The 22,862-nt window shown below is 41.6% G+C and overlaps 1 protein-coding gene across 1 annotated transcript in view; it reads left to right on the top strand.

The window, feature by feature from the left end:
• The first annotated feature begins 2,818 nt into the window (after positions 1-2,818).
• The window catches only part of ACSL1 (acyl-CoA synthetase long chain family member 1), a 38,088-nt gene continuing 18,044 nt past the window's right edge, over positions 2,819-22,862 (top strand). The window contains exons 1-5 of the mRNA XM_038134340.1: positions 2,819-2,976; positions 11,928-12,155; positions 18,141-18,255; positions 18,622-18,686; positions 19,917-20,018. Of these exons, the coding sequence (XP_037990268.1) occupies positions 11,961-12,155; positions 18,141-18,255; positions 18,622-18,686; positions 19,917-20,018 (477 nt within the window). The 5' untranslated portion in view covers positions 2,819-2,976; positions 11,928-11,960. The remainder of the gene's footprint in view (positions 2,977-11,927; positions 12,156-18,140; positions 18,256-18,621; positions 18,687-19,916; positions 20,019-22,862) is intronic.

The following is a 22,862-nucleotide window of genomic DNA, read 5'->3' on the forward strand; positions in this document are numbered from 1 at the left end:
ATGGAGGCAGACCCTTCGTGATGAAAGGACAAGAGGCTGTGGACACAGACTGGAATACAGGGAACTTCCTTTAAACATGAAAGCCAGAATCTCCTTTTGGATGTCCTTATTTACTTATTTGGTATATCTGATGTACTTAAAGAGCCGATTTCCTTGATGAAATGGGTTCAGAGCCTGTATGCCCTGTAGACCAATAAAAAGAGTAGGTGAAACCTCAAATATAGTTAAAATGTGTATGTAGTTGGTAAAGGGTCCTAGAGCCCTCCTGATCCAAAGGAACACCAGGTTCCTTTGTTCCCCTTTGTAACATAGTCCAGTATTTTCACTGCAGATTTTGTTTATGCTCCTACTTCCACATTACCTGTGTATTTCTCCCTACACAGTTTGGTTGAGACTGGATCCCTGTCTTTTCTGATCAGCTGGCAAAAAGCTGATTTCAGAGAGTAATGTAGTCCCTGGATGCATAATGTGGTGAGCATCAAGGGGCATCAGAGGAGTGATTCCTGGCACTACTGAGATACTTATTTAAATATTGTGTTGCTGAGACTTTTGCCATTTCATGTTGCTGACAGAATTCATGAAAAGGTACGAGACAAAGAGAGAGGGAGAGAGATTTTGTAGAGACTCTCCAGTGAAAGACAAGAGAAAACCAATTCACTAAAGTTTCTTGGAGAAAGCACTGAAACGTTGATGGCCTTTAGAAACCCAGATGTGGAGAAATGTGCTAATAAAGGATTAACTAGCATAGTAGGTAAAATAATAGTAAGCTTTGGTGTTTGGCAGATGGAACATAAACACATTCAGGACAAAGCATGAAATCACCAGTGCCTGAGATGGTGTATGCAATTCTACCTCACTTGTTTCTTTCATCCAAAATCCTGGACAAAGTGCAAAAATTATTTGGCAGAGTCTGGCTGTGTCTACATGAGCACAAAGTGTGGTGCAATAGGAGGGAAGCAGAACAGCCTACCCACGGCAGAGCAGCTGATGTCCATGCTACTTGTGCTCTGGGGCTTTCCTCAAGTAGCTTTAGTGTGGTGCTAAAGACTCTGGCCCATTAGCAGCAGCAGTCAGTGAGATGCACTCCTGGATTCAATGCTTTCACTTCCTTTCCTGAGGAAGGAATTTATTTTGAATTTCTGAGTCACTCCATAGGATGAACCAAGTGCAGTTTTGTGGGGACTATCAGCAGCTTCACAATTGCCCTCCTCCTTTGTGCTAAAAAGTGAATATAGGCTTCTTCCTTTCTTAAAATGCTGTTCTGCGGGAAGTCCTTTGCTTGGTTTATATCCAGTATAAGCTGAAGCATTGAGACAGTAGTTGCCTTTATGTAAAATAAAAGTACCTCCAGTAATTTATAGAATACTATGTGTGTGTGTGTGTGTGTATATATATCTATATGAAAGTGTACATCCTTAACACCCCTACACACGCTTAAAATAAATAATACCCAGGAAACATAGGGAAATTATGGCAATGCAGAATGTGCAACATAGTGGGACTTTGACATGTGAGTTGATGATTTACACATCTAATGGACTGATGCAGCACATAGCCAAACCAAAACCAGTTGAGGTAACTTAACTGCTATCCAGAGGGGCCTGGACAGACTTGAGACGTGGAGCCATGAACCTCATAGAGCTCAACAAGGCCAAGTGCAAGGTCCTACATCTGGGTTGGGGCAATCCCAAGCATGAATACAGGTTGAGCAGAGAGCAGATTGAGGAGTAGCACTGGGGAGAAGGACTTGGGGGTGTTGGTGGATGAGAGGCTGGATGTGAGCCAGCAAATGTGCACTTGCAGCCTAGAACGCCAAATGTGTCCTGGGCTGCATCAAAAGGAGTGTGGCCAGCAGGGCGTGGGACAGGATTCTGCTCCTGGACTGCTCTCATGAGACACCATCTGAATACTACATCCAGCTCTGGGGTCCCAAGCACACAATGCCATGGATGTCCTCAAGCAGGTCCAGAGGAGGGCCATGAAGATGATCAGGAGCACCTGTCCTGTGAAGACTGGCTGAAGGAGCTGGGGTTGTTTAGCCTAGAGAAGGCTCTGGAGAAAAAGTACAGCAGCCTTCCAGTATCTGAAGGGAGGGTGTGGGGTCTGCAGGACAGCTGGAGAAGGACTTTTTACACAGGCATTTAGTGATAGGAGAAGAGGTTATGGCTTTTAAAATGAAAGAGGGTGGGTTTAGATTAGATCTGAACAAGAAATTCTTTGCTATGAGAGTTCTGAGACACCAGAACAGGTTGCCTGGCGAAGCTGTGGATTCTATGTCCCTGGAAATGTTCAAGGCCAGGTTGGATGAGGCTTTGAGCAGCCTGGTGTAGTGGAAGGTGTCCCTGCCCATGGCAGAAGCATTGGAACTAGACGATCGTTAAGGGTCCTTCCAATCCAAACCATTCTATGATTCTGTCATAACTATCAGGGTCCTGATAAAGCCCCAGCCGCCTCAATATGGCCCTCAAATTCACAGCACCTCACAAAGAAAAGTTTGGCAGAGGTAAGCAACAAATTGCAACAAGGTCCTTGTTTTCTTCCAACACCTTCATCCTTCAACATATGTCCTTTTAGCATATTTCTACCGGATGAAGATGTCCTTTCGGAAGCTGTAAGAAAGCCCTTGCTCTGCAAGCTGTCACCCGAGACCTGTAAGGTGTTAAGTGGCGGTAATGCCAGTGCTGCCCTCAGCTCCCTGCACATCTCTGTCATTTGTGCCCGCACAGCACAACATTTCCACCGCCCTCCCCGCGGGTTTGTGCGAGTTACCGTGGGCAGGGGCAAGGGAAGGGAGAGGCACGGGACACAGACACGGAGAAGGCCGAGCCGCAGCACCCGCCGGGCGGCGCGGGCGGGCGGAGGAGGCGGAGGCGGAGGCGGGCTCGGCACACGCACACGCCGCTCCCGCCGTGCTAGGCTTAAATAGGGCGGCGCCGAGGCGGCGCGCACAGCCGTGGTCGCTGCTGCTGCCGGGAGGTGAGCGGGGTTCGGGGGCTCTGCTGCTGTCGGGGCCGGGGGCCGTCAGGGACGCGTCGCCGAGGGAGGCGGCTGGGCCTGCCGGAGCGGCCGCCGCGGGGCTGGGGTGGTCTGCGCGGCCGCTGTCACCGCCGGGCCGGGCGGTCCCGTCCTAGCCCGCCGCCGATCCCTCTAGGCTGTCTGCGGGGCCGCGGGGCTTTCCTTCCCGGCCCGCAGTGGGATCAGCGTCCCCCGGAGCCGACTTGGCTTCCCCTCGCTCAAAAGCCTTCAGGAAAGCGTAGCTGTCTGTCTCCGGCCTCCCCCCGGCGCTGCGGCAGCTCAGGCCGGCCGGGCATTGTTCGGCGGCGGCGCTGCCCTCCGGCCCGGCTCGGCTCGGCCTGGCGCGGGGCGAGCGGCTCGGCCGGGCCGAGCAGCAGGTAGCGGGCTGGGCAGCGCGGTGCTCCTGCTGACCACGGGGCTTCACGGTCGTTTAGCTGCCGGACTTTGCCTTCAAGTAGGTTGTTCTTTCGGGCATGAATGCAGCGTGTACTTGATACAGCCTTTTTTTCTTCTTCCCTTAAAGCAGTTTAGAGTGCGTATGGAAATGCAGCGTGAGCCAAACTGGCCTAAAATGGAAGGTTGAGTGGCTTTGACTTTGCAGGCCTCCTCTGCTGCTAGGTAGGACTTGCAGTGCTGCAGCACAGAGATTTAGCCTGGTTACCCGACGCTTTTGTTCGAGGATGCATACATTTCTTGTTCCTGTTGAACAGGAATTGCAACACTTGAAGCCTTCTAAATTTCTAAACGGCATGTCTGTGAGCTGTCTGGAGTATTACGGACACCCTCTTGGACTATGTAATCTAAACATATACCTCACTTGGGTTAGCGTCCGAGATATGATGGTCAGGTTCTGTGATAGGAAAGAACAGACCTCATCCATGTGGTGTTAATAGATTTCCTTTTTCATCTGCATTGCTTTACAGGGAATCATGCGCTCTGCTGAGTCTGGTCAGGAAAGTTTATTATTGCCTTTTTGCTTTGGAACGTGCGCTAAAACTCACAAGCTGAGATTTCTCAGCCCCAGGATTTAGATCAGATTTCTTGCATCAAGAAATGGAATGTAAGAGGGCATTGAGTTTACTGAAAAATACCTTTCTCTTCCTCTTGCAACAATAGCAGTATTAGTAATGCAAAACCTGATATATAGGGTTCCTCATGGACTCTTGCTGTTACTGCCGTTTTAAAGTTTAAGGATATGTAGCTTGCTTGTATTGGGATGAGGAAATGTTTGAAAGATGGCTGATGAGAAAAATCTAAAGCTTGTCATTACAAGTTGTACACTACTTGTTGTGTGTAGTGTTATCAATTCAAGGTCTTAAGTAAACAGCCTTAGCCTAGTCTGAGAACTGCATGATTACAATGAATTTACAAAGGTAGCTTCTAAATTTGGTAGATGTTGTTTTACAACTACAACTTGGGCAACATGAGGTTGGAAGTAAGTCTTCAGGTTTTGGAGAAGGAAACCCCAAGTAGCCTTTTGCTTCAAGGACAAGTACAAGGTTGATATTGGTAGAAAAAACAAACCCAGCAATTTATAGTGGATGGTAAGACAACTTTGAAATATTTTTGTGGGTGACTTACCTATTTTTTTGAGTGAAGTCTGTGTAGCTGGTTCTCCTATCTCCTTGCTTCATGAGAAAGGAATACTTCATGGGATTTTTGGGAGGAGGCAGAGGTGGGTTGTACCTTCCCTGTTTTGTGTGCGTTGCTCTCCAGTGGGGCAGAGTAAAAGGTTTCTTTTCTCCTTCTTATGCTTCCAAGAAAACAACACTTTAGTAAAAGTGAACAACATAAGGTAATAATAGATTTTTGTGGTTTGTTTTTCTTGATAATATGGTTGATGGAATTAGGTAGACTGAAGAAAACTAATGGTATGAAATTTTTTGAATGTGCAGCAGAGACAAGAGAGATGTTCTGGCCCAAGGGACCCATTGCTTGATAAATTGGGCTTCTGGCTGTCTTATGAACAGACTGCCTGCCATATCCTGCTTCCATGTTATGCTAAATTAAAAGTTCAGATATGTTAAATGTTTCACTATGGTAAATGTAATCAGTGGTAACTCCCTAGAAATCCTCACAAGTAAGAGGGGTGATGGTTAATTCATTGGTGAATGGTTTTGTGGAGGAGTTTACAATGCTGTGTGGCTCAGGGAAGCTCCGCTGTATGGCGTTGACCTTTACAGGCTGTAGGCTGAACTCTGCCTGCGGATGTGGGGCTTGCATTTCCGCAGATCCCACCTGACTCCTGAAACAAGGACACTTGCTAGCATAAGGCTTCTGCTCTCTCTTGCTGCCTTTCATGTTGAGAGTTACTCATCTACACAGGGCAAAATATGATTCCCTACCTCTGGCAGGGAGTTTGGAGCTAGATAATCTTTAAGGTATTTTTCAAACCCAAACCATTCTGTGATAGTAAATTTTTTTTAAATTAGGATTTGAATCTTAGTAGTACTGGCAGTTTGCTCAAAACTGATTGATTGAAAACAGCTTGTATGATTTTATAGAGATGTAGAGGAAAAATGAATTTTGCTTTTGTAGTTGAACCATTTAAGTGCTATACCAGAAGTGCATGATCTTCTATTTCCAGAAGAGGATTTCTCCCTTTTTTTATGAATTACTGTTCTTGAACCCAGAACTCTTAAGCTTTTTATTTTGATACTGCATGTGCCATGTTTTGGAAATTTGGCTTATGCAGTCAGACTGCAATAATAGCCTAGTAAGGTTTAGTTTCCTAGGAAAGCAAGAAGAAAATGCTTACTATCACTGACTCAGTAGATGCAGGCATACTTTAATACCTGTGATCAAAAGTGTGTTCTGTTTGTCATACTATTTTTTGGGCTGCTGGTGTTGGGAGGTCACTCAATGAGCCAATTGCTTCTCGTAAGTACTTACTGATCTTCCAGTCTCAGAGTGTTAAACGTGGTTTTTGTTTTTTTTTTTTTTTTGGTAACAACCTGTTGGGTGTAAGCCCTACCTAGTGCAGTGCAGTGGGGCTTAGTGGGCCGGACCCAGGTTGCCTTTGGTGAGAGCTCAGGTATCAGAAATATGAGTGAGAAACTCCTTCTCACAGAGTCTCAAGTGGGCACTTAAACTGTGTGTTAGCTTGATATTGCATACTGGGCTTTGTGAATAGTAGCCTTTTCCCAGGAGGAATAGAATGAATAAGTTGGTATGATTTACTTGGCTTGAGTATATTGTACCAGAAAAAAAAGCTGTTTGGTTCTGTATGGTGGTTTTCATCCAAATGGTGTTTGGAATGACACTAGATTGACAGAGTAGTGCCATGATGTACTTGCAAATCAGAGTTGCAGGGATGCAATTCTAATGGGTAGCAGTATAGGCTGAAAAATAAATATTTGCAGGTGTCTTATCTGGTTTTCGGAGATGAGAAACCAGTAAGACTGCTTAGTGCCGTGTTGTGTATGTATAGGCATGGATTAAAGGTAACTTAAAGCAATCATTCTCTGAAAGGTTTTAGCTGTAAGTGTTGGTTTTCCTTTATACACCGGGTTACCAAATGTTGTTGGAGGACTGTAATTGCACAAAAGGCATTGAGCAGATTCTTGTCACGTGTTTCAACTCCTGAACTGGAATAAACTCCAGTGACCTCACCAGTGTGCACTCAAATTACTTACTGGACATCATTGAGAGACAAGAATCCAGGTGGAGTTCCACTTGATTGCAAGGGGACTGAGGCCAAATGTCTGAGGACAGGCCTGTGACTTTCCTTATTGATGTGAACAGAACCTTGGCACATCAGTGTCAGATTTAGTGCTCCTTAAAGGTTGCAGCAGAAGCCTTAACTTTGATTGCAGTTTATGAAGTAAGTCAGTGTCCTAACTTATGCGTCTGAATCCAGCTTGTAGGTTGTTTCCTCCCAGTTCTGTCTTGTCCCAAATGCAGGAACAGAATCTGAACCAGTAGAGGCAACCTACCCCCCAGTACGTGATGCCCCATGGTTGCTGAGAGCCTGACTTGGGGAGCTGAAGAGGAGTTGGATGTGAAGTGTGAATATTAAGGACCTGGCGGTTCCTCCTGCCTGGGATGTGTTCCTTATTAACAGTTCTCTAGTTCTTTCCTCTTCATTCTTGCAGGAAGGTAAATAGGTCAGTTACTGCTTTAAAAGAAGAGTTTATAGCTCTCATGCTTGGCTGGGTAAACTAGGTAATTTCTGGGTAAGATTTTTTTTTTTAAAGTTGGGGAGGGGCCAGGGGGTGAGGCAGAGGTGATGGAGGAGGAGGTCATAGTAGTGGATTAGACAGTTCAATGTATTTGATTTGTTCAGACAAATTTTCTCTGGCTGAGGAGTCATATATGACTCCTCATACATGACTTGACAGGCTGCACCACAGTAGGCATCTTGCTGTCCTGTTTGTTACACAGAGCTTAAACTAGGATTTCTCCTTCAGATCTCAAATACCAAAGCTCCTCTGCTGTATCTTGAAGGTGGTTGTGGTTAGCTTGCTGGTTAGTTTGGTTGTGTTATAGATGTTTGCAAGACCTCAGTCAGATTCCCCTCTGACTGCAGGACAGGCAGAAAATTCTGGGAGGATTTGTAAGCAGTGTTCACAGTTTTGTGCTTAATGTGTAGTATTACAGTAGTCTACCCTCTTCCCCAGCTGTGCTGTTGTGTTTCCTTATGGGAGCTAATGGCTATCTGGTCATTGAAAAGAGAGTTGGTCTAGTTGAGAACTAGCATCACAATTAATATAGAAAGATTGTGTTTGCCAGATCACCTCCCTTGTTACTGCCTGGCTAGTGTGGAAAGGGTTGTGGCAGTATGTTAGCTAGGACAGGTTGGACTGACTCAAATTTAAGGAGATTGTAAATGCACTCTGAGATTAGGATTATGTATTCTATTCAGACAAAAGGATTTCTCAGGTTAATAGCCAAAGCTATTTGTTCTACCTGGTTTTCATACATAATAAAGGGCCTAGAACATGATTCTACACTTGTTCTTTCGAAGGCTGAGTGGAAAAAGGCTTAAGAAAAAAAGAGATCCACGGGAGTTCTGCAGTGTAACCTGTAAGAGTAAATTAAAAAAAAGACTGCAGTGGCAGGTAGCTGTCAGGACAGCTCAAAGGTATGTGGGTGGCTGGCTCCCTGTTTCAGCATATCATAATGAAAACATCTTTGTGCTTTATTGCTCATAATAAGAGATAGGCGACTTGTCTTGTAGATTTCTCCTCCCTGCAAGAGGCTGTAGAAATAACACAGCCTGTTCTTTTACACCATGTGATGGACCTGCCTTTATGGCAGTGCTAGTGTGTTGTTTATCTAAATATTAGAATAGAGAGAAAGAAAGGCCATTGGTTTTTGGGGTTGTTTTCTCTGCGATACAGAAGCTGAAGGCTGCTCTCCTGTTCTCTTCCGTTGCACTCGAACGATGTCTGGCTATGGACAGACAATAGGCAGGCTGCTGCCCACTGTAAATAGACCATTGTACGCCGAGAGTAGGAGCAGCAAAGAACGGCAGAGCCCTGCCAACTTGGGTCGTTGCCTTGAGATACTGGCTGTGCTGTAAAGAATGAGTCTTGGGTGCTGCAGGCTGGGTGTGTGTGTGTGAGCAGAGAGAGCTGGCTTTGTCTGAAACTTACAGAACTCCTCGGCCAAATTCATATGGTGAGTTCAGAGGGGTGCCTTTTTGGGTTGCACTGGCAGAATTGTTTCTCTGGAGGTGGTCAAGACAGATAGCTGTCTCTGAAGCAGTTTTGCCTCATTACCCCCAAACTGCTTTCCCTCTGATCTTTAAAAAAAAAAAAAACAAAAAAAAAACCAAAAACAAGGTCTACTGATTGCATTGAGAAAAAAGTGCTTTTGGCCTCAAATGTCGGTTCTGCTCTTTACCCCCCTACATGTAGCAATCTGAGTATTACGGACTGGTACTTTTCATTTAGCATCTCCTTCGTTTTGGTCTTCAGCTGTGTCTCACACTGGGGCTTAATTTGAGTCTGTCCCTTGTGTTCCAGATCGTGCTTGGTAAGAAAGAATTGCAGGACTAGAATTTGTGAAGAGAGAATGGCTTTTTTTACTTGTCTTGAGTGAGCAAACTTAGCTGGGCCCTTCTGTGAGGAAAACAACTGAAAGCTAGATGCAAACTCCACTGTAGAGATCTTTGTATCTCAGTGTGAGGGCTCTAAACCATTCTCCTTGGTCATGATGAAAACCCAGGATGTCTGATGTTGGAGCATGAGCCAACTGAATACTGAGATGTCTCAAAGGCTGGAAGGCATTGAAGCCTCTTTTCTTGATGGTGTATATTTGCATGCATATGTGAATTTATTGTCTTGGTTACACCTGGCTTTGCTCTAAATGCCGAAGACAAGCACTCATGTGACTTAACAGATAGTGTTAAAGCTTGGAATGGCTTAGTCTTGCAGAAAACTGTCCTCACCTTGTCTTTTGTGTGGATGAGGCAGAAGGTATAATAAGATATTATCTCAATATGAACATAAGAAGCAAAATGTATCATTGTATACCTGATAACTTGTGGTATAACTGCTCAAGAACAGTTTTATATTGCAGGCTTCCCTAGAAACAGCTGGTCAGGGAAGTGAAAAGCAGAGGTGTGTATCTCTTCTCTTCACCCAGGATGAAAGCATAGCTGATCCTTGACTATAATGGGACTGTTGTGTGAATTAAATTATGTTTGCTTCAGTTCTTGTTACCTGTAAAGGTATCACAGCCTTTTGAGTAATTCAAATTACATTGCATTCCTAAATCATAGTGTGTGTGCAGGACACCTCATGACTAATGCAGACAGGAAAGCAGTTTTAAAAGTCAAAGGTGCTCGTTGTGAAGCTTGAGGAAAAAGCTAAGCTTGCTCTTAGCCATTACCCACATCGTAGACCCCCTTGTCTGGTTTCATAATGTGGTGTCTATGATAAATGTGAAATTAAGTTTTAAGTCCAGACTTCCTTGTTGGTGTATGAGGTTTTTTTATTCTTACTGTTAATCTGTGTATAGTAAAACTTAAGAAGTAGTTTTTACACCTGCAACGCTAATGAACATGATTAGGTGCATAGAAAGCAACTGCATGGTGAGCATAACTGTTAAGTCAATAACTGATTCCTTTTTTAAAAAAGGAAGATGAAGAGCTTGTTTATATATTCAGGTTATCTCTACCTTCTATTGCTACAGTCAGATGTGTTGTGGATTTTGATTATAGTCTGCTGTATATCACTGTGCAAATAACAAAAAGGCATTTCTGTAGTGGCCCTGCACTGCCTGTCAAGCTGATGGAGCCCTGTGCCCTAAGGCTATGCCAGAAGAGAAAAGTGTGGGGGAGAGAGAGCAGTGCCTGCTGGCTGGGAATTGCTCCATGGGTCTAGGACTGTTCCAGAGATGGAACTTGACTCCATCCTGACTGCCCCCATCCATGACCTTGCTCCAGCCTGTCCTGTTAACATTGTGAAAGCATGGGCCCTTTGAACTAATTTTATTACTATTTTGCTGTCTAGCAAATCTTGTCCAAATACTGGTTAGATTTTTTTTTTGTAAACTAGACCACGTTTCTGTTGTCTGGCTGAATAACTGATTGCAGCAGTAAGGATTTCAAGGTCAGACTGTAAACTAGAGATTTTCCCGTAGAAATATGAAATGTTAACCGGGTGTAGTTGGTCTTAAAACTTATAAACGTAATTCTGCACGTTTGGGTTTCTGAGTCTCTTATGTCACCACCCTGCAGCGGTGGCTCCTTACAGTATGACTGTAGCTGTTAGCTGCCTCTTTTGACATTCTCTAGGACCTTTGTTTAATTCTGTTGTCCGTAGGAAATGGCTAGGACCTAAATTACCTAAGTAAACCCATCTCTTTGTTCCTCGGGCGAGCGGGGCGGCGTGGCCAGCCGTGGCGGGGTGTCGGGCGGCCGCGCCGGTGTCCGGGCCCGCGGGCGCCCTTGAGCGCGGTGGGGCGAGCGCTGCCCGCTGCCATTGGCCCCGCCGGGCCGGCTGCTCCGCTCACCTCTCCCCTAGTGGGCATCGGCCGGGGCTTTGGCATGTGACAGACGTCCCGGGAGACCTTGGCTGTAGCGGAGAGTACCAGCTGAGCGGACTGCAATCCTTTTTTTTTTTTTTTTTTTTTTTTTTTTTTTTCTGCAGCTGGTTCCTGCTGTGGAATATCCGTGTCAGTGAGTGCTGGCAGGGAGCAGCCTCTCCCAGCTCTTCTTCTGTGCGAACGTGACAAATCAAATGTGCTTCCTGTGCTTGATTATATTGCTGCGTGCTGCTGCCGTGGGCCTCATTTGCCCCTGCCTTAGTCTGCCTCATGACCAAAGATAAATTACTGGCGTGGTGCTGGGAGAAATAGGAAACTTCCTAAGTACCATGGAGGAGCTATGGGAGGATACTGGCTTTGAAAGCAGCTTGCTGTACTGACCTTTCTGTGTATGTCTGAAGGGAGAGTAGAAAAGAGTTTCTTTTACTGGACTTAAGAAAAATTGTGCTCCTGCTATCCTCCTGTAGGATTGGGATACTCTCTGTTACATGCAGGCAAGATAACATATGTCCCTGCCCTTTATTTCCTGGACTTCCCTACTCGATGACTAACTGTTTAAACAATCTTACTGTACATCTACTCTACAAATAACTATTTTGCCTTTGTGAAATTCTCTCCTTTAACAAAAGGTCTTTTTTTTAAAAAAATTTGAGTGCAGTTTCTGCTGAAAGCAATACTAAAACCCTGAAGAAATTCTCTCTTCTCAGCCCCACCTATTTTTCTGGAGTATGAACTAATAATTGCTTGCTTTCTTAATTGCAGCACAGATTTCTAAAGATATTGCCTGCCTAGTGGCAGATCAAGTTATTTTGACAGTGGAAACCCAGTAGGACAAAGCACACATCGCTGCCCTACAGCAACAGCGAATCAAAAGTGGATTTCAGATTTTTTTGTGCAACTTTTTTTCATTCCAACAGATTCCAGCACTGGGACAACTGCACTGAACTGCAATGCAAGCACATGAGTTGTTCAGATACCTACGAATGCCAGAACTTGGGGATGTCAGACAGTATGTGCGCACACTTCCGACAAATACGCTGATGGGCTTCGGTGCTTTTGCAGCTCTCACAACCTACTGGTATGCAACAAGACCAAAAGCAATAAAGCCACCATGCGATTTAGCAATGCAGTCTGTGGAAATAGAGGTAAGTGCCACTTGATGGATGCTGTAGTTCACTGAAATTTGAACCTGAAATGCAGTATTGAGAGAGACCAAACACTTGATTTACATTAGGGTGTTTCTTAACCTGTAGTGTAGGGAGAATACATTTCTGAAATGTGGCTTGAACTCATTATTTTGGCTTTCTGAATACGAAAACCAGCTTGAGGCCTGAGGAGATAACTTATCACAGGAGAAGGCTCTGCTGAGACAACTGAGCTTCTGATCTCACTAGTGACAAAACTTGTTCATATTAGAATTGGCTCAGTGTAGTTTTCAAATCCTGGCCACATTATGACCTATTAAATTAGGTCTTGGGGTCAGAGTATGCATACTGGTATATACTGATTAGGCTAATAACTCTTCTGTTATTTTTAGTGTATAATAGCTGACACATGAGACTTTATATTGTGTTACAAGCATCAGGAGGGTACTAATTGTCCTCAGATGATCTGTGGAAAGAAATACTAGTCTGCCAAGAGATCCCAGCCATAGAGTAAGTTGAAATTAAACCATCCACCTGCTAAACTCTGGATATTAGCTTAGCTTTTGTCTTAACACTTTTTAGAAGCAGAGTTACTTTTAGGTCGTGGCTTTTAAAAAGTGAAGTCAAATAGAAGAAGAGTCTGAGTGGGAGAAACTGTTGCTTTGTGAGCAAATATAGACAGCAGATTGCTAGGCTGGTTTTGGGTGTTGTGGTTTTATTGATTCTTTTGCTCACTACAGAGTCAAATACTAATTCTTTCAAGAGTGTTGTCTTCAGGATAGACAAGGTGTTTTCTCCTTTTGAAGGAAGGGGAGTTCTGAAAGGTTGTGATCTTTAAGGGAGATAACTAGATAATGTAGAATTTTAAAGCTGACAGCTTCTTGCCTTACTGATAACAATCAGAGACTACTACTATAGATTTTTATACACACACATATATATACTTGGAACTGAAGTCTCCCTTTACACTACATTCTTCTGCATGGATAGACTGCATCTAGTTGTCCTGTATCAAATGAAATTACCATGACTCTTGTACTTAAGACCAGATGTGACTACAAATTGATGTAAATAAATGTGGCAGAGTTTGAAACTTGCAGTAGGTCAGCTTCGTGAACTCTAGCAAACCTCTGTCATTAGTTCAAATTGGGCACTTTTTTCAATGTTTTATACTGTTGAGATTGAAGAATGGCACATTAGTTGGCCCCTCCATTCACAGTTTATTTCCTAATCTCAGTGGAGCATACAGTGAGTGTAGGGACACATCCTGTTACTGTAGCAAATAGCCATCTGCTAGAGAAGTATGCAAAAGGGAAACAAAAAATGCAGTCACAGTGTGATAATTCCCAAAAAAAAAAACCTATGTTCAAGCAACATCTAGAGTAAGGATCTAGAAGTTATATCTCATTCTTGGTGAGCTTTTCCAAGTCTGTCAGCAGACATGTAGACAGCGGGTAGAACAGTCATGTAAACCAGCACATCTTGGTTGCTGGAATAAGCTAGCAGTGCAGGTTTTCTAGCTGTGGAGTGCTTCATTAGGCAGTGTAGACTGCAGCAGGTTTTTGGGGGGCATTGCATTTTAATGGTAAGACAGTAGCTTTTAGCTGACCATAAATCCCATGACAAATGCTTATTTGCTTGAGACTCTTGACAGCTGTCTCAGTTCACTGCCTTTACTTCTTCAAGTTAAATTACTTGTCACTGTTGGGTTCTGAGATTGAAATCATTGTTTGGCAGTATGAGACTTCACTAAGCTACTTAATGCATCATTGATCCAATTACACTAATTGGCTCTCTGATTAGAGCATAATACTGTTATACCTATCAGTATTATTTTTCACTGCCTCTTTAGAAAATGTGTTTTAAAGGGCTAAATAGTAAGACTTAAATGAAAAACACCTGAATGTGTTGGCATGTTGCAGTGATAAGAGCTCAGACTTAGAGAATATCTTGAAATGAGTAAGATCTGTCCAATTTTGTTTTCATTAAGGGTTGTATCTGAACTACTAATACTGTTTAAAATGTTAATCAAATGAGAATGTACGCTTTGAATCAAGTTTCAAGTGTCTATTGAAGTTGCTACTCCTATAATAGTGACAAGACTTTATTACCGTGCTCAGGATTCAGGTTCTCACTACATTTTGCTTAAAATTTAACTTCATAATACTCCATTTTCTTATGTACATGTTAAGGTGGGTTGTCACTTCTACAGGGAAAAAGATCAAATACTGCTCTGAAATTGTCTAAACATTTTTTTTCTGCCTGAACAATATGATTTTAAAAGGCCTGAGTAGTTGCTCCAAAAAAGACATGTCAGAAGGCAATGCCTCTTTGCTACTGTTTTACTATCTAGTCTACCTGTTCATTTACAGAAAGAACTTTGAAGTAGAAATAAGCTTCTACATAATTCTTACTTGTGACTTAACTTTGTTAGATGCCAAGGAAATAAGTGAGGTCATTGACTGGAGTAGGGTTTCTACATGTTCTGATATGTATCTTCAAAACTTCATATGGGAGAAAGATCCTATTTACTGTTGTTCTAGGTCACATCACTTCCCTTCTCTCCAAAGTTTTGATTTGGTTTGACTCCATTACCCATTTTAACAATCCCTGGATGAGCAAAAAGATTGCGCATGTAGTTGAAAATGAGTGCAAAGAGTTACTGAGAAGTGGCAGAGATGCATTGCACTAGACCAGGTTGCCCAGAGTCCCTATCAGCCTGGCCTTGAACACTTCCAGGGATGTCATCCACATCTGGATCTGTCTGCCTGTAGATTGCTGTTTTCCCACTGGTGACTAACAGCTGAATAACTTTGGCTGTTGATTTTGTGTGCAGGTGTATGGCTGTCAAATATATTAAATGTTGCTTTAAAAACTTATATTTGTCCCAACTTACGCTATGTAGAAGAATAGGATAGAAATAAATATTAGAATGTCAGTATTTTCTAGAAGTAAGACTGGATTTAACTGGCTTTTTTGTTCCCTTAAGAAAAGATATTCAGATATGGAGAGAAGTATTCAACTCATGAAAACTTTTTAAGTCTTCTTATGTTCTTCTGATACATGACCAGAATTCTAGCATGCCTTGTCTTTCAAGAATCACTTGATTACACATGTGCTTATCCCCCTATGAATGATCAATTTTAGGTGCTGTATGCTTTCTTAGGAAGTTGCATGCTTAAAATTACATGGCTGGTTTTAAAACTCTGGTTTATACTACTTGCTGCTCAGAGTAAGTATGTTGGTGCCTTAAGCACTGCTTGCTAGTATCCTTCCTCTCTCAGGTAAAGGGACATTTCTCTCATCTCTGAGGCATGGTGGAGTCTGCTGTGTGTTTTGACATTACTGCTAATCCTAAGAAGCCTGTGTCAACAAGAAGCAAACCCATGGCTTGAACAAAAGCAGTTACTTCATATGACCCAAATAGGCCTTGATAGAGTTGTATACACTCTATTGTATAATAAATCTGTTTCCTTCAGATGCTGCTATTTTTAACCAGTGCCAAGGTTTTACTTAATGACTAGCACTTGATGTGCAGTAGGTTAATTTCCTGCAAGTCCCTGAGCTGCTGCAAGGGCTGCTTTACACAAGTAACTAGAATCTGTTCTCAAATTAATCAGATTTTATTGCCTCACTACTTTAAGAACACATATTAAAACTGACAACCCTTTTGCCTGATTATCTTTTTACTGAACAGATCTATTAGGTGCCATTCAAACTAACCTCTGTGAAGTCAGCCAAACATTCCAGTCCTGGGATTCAGATACCTGGTGGTAGTGACCAGTGATTTTTAAAAAAGTTTGCTGCAAACAGAACTTTCCCTCATACTGGACAAACATTCTGGATAAAGGACTGTTTGGACTAGGTCTTAAAACAGTAGGTCTTGCTGCTTTCAAGCAAAATGTAGATGAGTTCTATTGCTTAGTAGATGAGTAAGTTTAGACCTTGCGTTATGCTCCTGGTTTGACCTTCAGCATATCTGGCAGTATTTCACTGCATCAATAATGTTAAACTCCTTATAGTCTTCACACAAGGAGCTGGGTGTTTTTCTGAAAAATTATCATTCTAAGACTGTTGAAAATCCAGTTAATTCTACTTTACTATAGGAAAAAGAACAAAGTAAGCAAAACTGGAAGTTGTTTTTTTCCCCTTACCAAAAACTTAAAAGAACCAACGGGAACTTTTCAGCAGCAGTCTGTTACAGAGTTTGTCTTTTTCAGAAGGACGGTGCCATCAGTCTTGTATCTAAGCAGTGTACTGTCTGATAACTCATCTTCAAATTTGCCTCAGGCCCTGAAAAAACTCCTTTTGTGGTGCTGTGTAATAGGGCATGTAAACAAAACAGTAGTAGCCCACATGAGGAGAAACAAATACTTCTTGACTCTTGCTGAGGAATGGCTTAGGCTATTGTATTTCACCTGGTGTAGGAATTATAGCAGGTCAGATGTGGTACATGTGATACATTGCGCTTGTTGATGTTACTGGTGGCCATGGTAACTACATTGTGTGATCTTTCTTAGATTAGCTCCAGAGTGGCAACACTGGGAAAATCTATAAGATGACCTTGATTATCCAAGATCTGAGAACCCAATGAGATAAAACAAGCAGCCTTGCTTTTCTTTCCGGGCAGAGACATGTACTAGTGATCTGTTGATTTCCTGTAGAGTAGATGTTGGTTTGAGAGCAAGTATACTCTTGAATTTCTGATGTTACGAATTTTTAGAGGTAAGCCACTCATTAACTTGTTCTGGGTCATGTTCACAGTGTACGTTTCTGCTTACTGTCAAAGGAGTGGCAAGCACTGCATTACTCATACTGTTTTGCTAAAACAAGTTAGGCTTGTTTTAGTGTAAAAATATTTTTTCCTCTCTGTGCCTTTTATGTGCTAGCTGATTTCTACAGAAATGGGTAATATGACATCTTCTGCACACAAACCCGTGTTTATGTAGCTTATACATGAACAGGGGATGTCTGGTCTTCCAGGATACTTTGAAAACAGGAGAAGAACCTATGACTACATATGAACAGATTTTAGCTGTGGAGGATAGACTAACTAAATCTGTGCCTGAATTGTCTAGGGTTTGACTTTCTGAAAGAGCCAGAAATTGATTATGCTGATAGAGAAAATCTTATGCAGCATTTACTCAAGACATTCTGTTTAACCAGCTGTGCTGTTTCTGATAAAAACTTGCTTGTAGGTGTCTGTCATCATAACAGGACTAATTAACAACTGTGGCCTAATAGTTATTGCATAATTGTAGTTTGTGAAACTTGATTGCTCTCTATAAAATGAGATTATTTAATCACTCACTCTAAAAAAGGCAGTGTTGTATCTAGATTCTTGTATTGACTTCCAATTTTAGCTTACCTAAGTGCTCAACAGCTAAAAAAAGGTTGAAAAAAATGGTTGAAAGTTTCAATTTTCAAGATAATATTGTCTTGGCTGTGTTTAAATAAATCAGGAGGAAACCCTTTTTTGTAAGATGCAACTTCTAATTAGATTAAAGGACTCTCTCTGGAACAGAATATTATGCTTATGAGAACACTTGTTTAGGGTGTTGGTGACCATGCTTAAAATTATTTAGAGTTTGAAACCACATGTTGAAGTGTGATTATGATCTGTCATCTTAATTAGAAAAATATATTTGGATTGCACCATTAACATTCTGTGTAGACTGCTCTGAGGCTGGATTTAGGAAGCTGGATGAAATTAATTATGGTCTATACTGCACTAATAGAGTAAAATATTTCTTCAGAAAATGTTTTTGACAAAATGCTCCTTGTTAGACTTTACTATTCTCATTTGTTCTGTGCTGTCATAGGTAGTTGAATAAGATTTTGCCTGGCACCTTTTTGTTAATGTAGGGAGCAGTTTGACTCTTGAAACAATGTCCTGGAAAACCTTGCATAGTTCTCAAGGTCTCTTAAGAAGAAAGTTCCTTCAAGCCAACAAGGGTGTCTAACCTTTCTGATTGCTTTTCTTAGGGCGGTGAGCATGCTCGAAGGTCCTCTCTTCTCAAAAGCGACGAACTGTTGTCGTACTACTATGATGATGTGAGAACAGTTTATGATATTTTCCAAAGGGGTTTACAAGTATCAAGTAAGTCTAAAATTAAAGATATTTTAAATATGTCAGGAACTACGTATTTGGACTCTTCTGAAATGCAGCTGGGCATAGGGGGTCTCTGTTAGCAATATAATGAATGTATTGGATGTGAATTTTCTTGAGGACAAATTAAACTGCTATTTTGTGAAACAGAATTCTGTGGAAAAAGTCAGTGCTGTATTCCTTGGCCTAAACTTTGTAGCTTCTGTCCTCTCTCAGCTTCCTTCCCCGCACCTCTGAAAAAAACCCATTTGTCATCTGAAAGTCTCTGCTGAGAATCTAGGGGCTTAACAACAAGAGCGGTGTCAGGACAGAGGAGTTTGGGTTGAATTTTGAGTACTGTTTCTTTTTTTTTTTTAGATAATGGTCCATGTCTTGGTTTTAGAAAACCAAACCAGCCATATGAATGGATCTCCTATAAAGAGGTAAGTAGTCTCTTGCTAGACTTGCTTTTGCTTGTGGAGACCATTGATACAACATCCAGTAATGTGATATAACAAATTTGAATTATTTATATGTTTTAAAGTAGTAGCAGAATATTGCAGAAAGGCTCTAGTTCCCATTACAGTGTCTTAAAGGAGCAGCCTTAAATATGTGCAAGGGAGAGAAAGAGGAGCACCTCCTGCACTTGTTTTGTGAACCCCAAAAAATTCTGAAATAAAACTGTTATCTTGGCATCTCAATGCTGAATTGTTTAGAACTTGGGCGAAGCAGCAGCTTTGAAGCAATGTTCAGGGGCTCAGGCTGTGCTTGCTTCCAAGAGGCTCACTTTACACCAGGAGAAGTTCTGTCTACAGGTGTTGTTTGGGCTTCCTGACACCTCGTCTTCATAGTCTGAATGACGGTTGTATTGGGTGCTTGCAGATGTGCTTCTAACTAGCAGCATGCTGCTTCTTGATCCCTGAAAATATCTGTATGCAAATCTCCATTAACAGCTGTGCACACTTAGGTTGTTCCTGATTTAATCAGTTGGTCTTCAAATTTGCATAAAGCTTGCCTATTGCATACTGTTAAGGTCATTAAACACCTTCTGTGTGCAACAGACCTTGCTTTTTTTCCCAAGGTGACTTTGCTGCAAATTTGTTAGGTGCAACCTCTTTTAGTAAAGCTTTGCTTTCGGGGTCATGGGACTAACATGGTTTCAAGTCATGTGCTATACAAAAAGAATTTAGAAAATTGCCTTCCCAAGCTTTGTTAATAGAACTAAGTGGGTTTTGCCTCCTTGTTCTGTTGTTTTTTGAAGGGAGAAATGTTATTCCCATAGGCACTGAATGAAGTAAAAGGAGGGTGTATGTAATGCTTGTGATTAAACAGAAATACTACGTTTAATTGTTCCAGGCTCACTTCTTGTATTTTAACACAGATACAGCAAAACAGCCTTTTCTGTGTTTGTGTGCTGAACTTCTAAACTTACACTTGGCATTTTCAATTCTGACTGGATCGAGTATTTCTTCTGCTGCATATTGAATGCAAGTGTAATAATTACAATCAGTGCCATGTAATGGCAGTGCAGTGTTTAGGTTATCAGAGTCACAGAGGGCATCCAAAATAGCCTAAAAACTTCTCTCATTTATACTAATTAATTGTTGAGGAGAGTTAGCAATTATGAGATTGCTCATATTTTTTTTGTTCTTTCTCTTTTTTTGTCTTGCCAGGTTTCAGACAGAGCTGAGTATGTGGGTTCTGCATTACTCCACCGAGGCTTCAAACCATCTCATGTTCAGTATATAGGAATCTTTTCACAAAACAGACCTGAGGTAATTAAACTAACACTTTGTGTATATGTGGTCTGGCCATTACTAAAGTGGCCTACTCCTTTGTCTCTGGACAGTGTACTTCCCTACTGAGAGCCCATTTGGTGCTAGGAAAGGCCTAAAGACTGTAGACCTGTTAGCTATAGACGTGGCACCTTTTACCTAAGAACCAAAATGAGTAGTTGACAGAATGGTTTATGTCATATATTGTTGTATTTTGGTTGTCTTTTTTGGGTTTTTTTTTGCCCCTAGAGCTAAATGCAGAAGGCTGGAGAGCAGAAAAAAAATCAGGGAATTCAGAAGAACTTTAACAGTTATCTTGTTTCCATGTTAGAGAGGTGGCTTGTTTAATAGGAAGTGAATGTAGTTCTTAGTGAATGTAAACACTGCTTGATTTCTCTTTAAAAGTAACATTGGAGAACCTAGATAGTTGAAAGTGGCAGGAAGTCACAAGGAGGTGTTTAAACTTTTAAAATACCAAGGAACATTTAGTGATTAAATATTTGGACAAAAATGTGTTAAGGTGATAATTCTTGTTTCTGCCAGAGGCCCTGAGCACAAAGATTCTGGGAGGGGAAAACTATTGCTGAAGGCAAAAAGTGGAAATTAAATTAATAAAAATGGGTAGAAAGACTGAAAGTGGCACAATTAAAAATCACATGAGACAACCATGGGGATATTCAGGTTGATAGTGCCTATCCATTTTAACCCATGAAGTGGCTCTAGATTGCCCTTTCTAAAAAAATAATGAAATATTCAATAAGTATCTGTTCTCTGGACTTGTTTATTAAATCTGTTTTATAGGACTGAATTTCTCTAACCTAGGTTTGTGTTTAGTAGTTTGAGCTAGTAGTTTGAGCTAGTACTTGTTGCATTGAGCTAGTTCAGTGTAAACCTATATTAAGACAAGGGACTGCTTCGTAACCTTTATCAAAAGGATTTGTCCCTCTTGATTAAACAGTCCTGTTTCTGTTTGCCATTATCAAAGGACATCTACAGTTCCGACACTGTTAGAAGTTCTATCAGCGTCTTGGTCTCTTGTTGTCACTAAAATGCAAGCTATATGACAAGTGTCTGTGGCTTCCTTCTTTCTCTCTCAGGCTACACCCTAAGAAATTCCTGAGCTCTTGGGGTTTTCTGATGGAATTCTATTTCTAAGAGCTGTAGATTTATTTCTGTAATAAAGAAGGCAGGAATATATTCAGTTAGGAAGCTGTTAAATGACATGGAGCTACAGACTCTGCAGTTCAGCTTCCTGTGCATATGACATGATGAGCCAGAAGTAAAAAAGGGAGACAGATGTTTTTGTTGTGCCAATTTGATTGTTTCTCTATAGATCTAAGTGTGCGTGGTCTCTGCTGCTCTCTTCTGAAGAAGAGTATGGAGTTTTGCTCTTGGATCACAGAAATAAAATGCTTAGTTGTATTGCTTTGAGTTGGTTCAGGAGCGAGATTAAAAGATTTTTTTTAACCAGCAATTTTAAATCTGGGATTTTCCCTGCTCAGAACTACTGGATGGGTGTTGTGACATCCCAGTCATAATCACTTATCCAGACAGGAGAATATGTGAAGATTTTTTTTGTGTGAAATTATTCACATTTGTTATTTCAGGGAACAGCTGCTGGGGAAATCCCCTAATGGGGAAAATCCTAGCAAAACCAAAACTTGGATTTGTATATAAAAGTATTACTTTGAGTTCCTGGAAAACAGTCATCTCTTCTGGAAGTGGGGAGGTTTTGTTTTGGATTGAGAGAAAACACAGCATGTCAGAAAAGAAACTAAAAGTCTGACTGTCTATGTTTAGTACTAGTTGCTTGCTTGGGCTTTGAGAGAACTTGAGTGGCATGGTTTGATATTTACATTTACTCATAAATTTACATGCAAAATGAATAATAAGTGTCTTGGTAGCCCAGAAAATAAAGATGCTGGTTGTGTTGTTGAGACTGATGTGCAAGAGTTGTTGGAGGCTGCAACAGGAAGCTTTTATGGCTGTGTGCAGCTTCTAAAGTCTTTTTGTAGTAGACCCCCACCCTATTAAAATAATTTCTAAACTTCTGGCTGCTGAACAGCAGCCCAGTTGCTCCCTTTTTACATGTCCTGGAGGATCATTTAGCAAGAACTATTCAGTGGATCCTTTCATGGCTATTATAAATGTGCCTGCTTAAGACTTGCCAGTATGTGTAATGTCTTCATGAATGTCTAGTTACCTGTTAGCTGGCCTTGCACTAGTTTTAGGAGAAGTCTTTTTGGACAAGAGGTGTACAACTTGCCAATTACATGAATGCTGTCCGAAAAATTTCCTGTGTTTAAGGCTGTCTGAATCAATAGACTACTTAGGGAAACTGGCCCCTAATAAACAGTTCATAAAACTGAAATTTGGCAGCTTTACATAGTCTCTATTAGATGTTTTATAGAATAATCAGCTGAATCATTTTTAAAGTTGTCATCATGTGGGGTTGAGGTAGCTGCTGGTTCTGAAAAGCCCTGGAAAGTGTAAGGGAGGGCAAAGGAAACACCCTTGTTAGTGCAACTCTTGTTGAATTGTAAGTTCTGGTAAGTTTTAAAGATGCATGCTGTTTTGTTCCTGAAATTGGGACTGACTAAAGGTACTAAGAGTTTTTGTCAGTCTTTGATGGGAAAATCAGAAATTTTCTAGTTCTGCTCACCTCTTCATGTGTCTGGAGGTTCCTATTTGAGAAGTTGCATGCTATTCTGTATTTTGGCGTAGCAAGTTGGTTACAAACTACACCCAAGAATTACTATTAAAAAAATTGCATTACTGTCTTACCTTGATAATACTTTGGATGCAAATAGGCTGGCTGTAAAGTATAACTCACATAACACATTA

Source organism: Motacilla alba, chromosome 4 (genome assembly GCF_015832195.1).
Source record: "Motacilla alba alba isolate MOTALB_02 chromosome 4, Motacilla_alba_V1.0_pri, whole genome shotgun sequence".
NCBI lineage: Eukaryota > Metazoa > Chordata > Aves > Passeriformes > Motacillidae > Motacilla > Motacilla alba.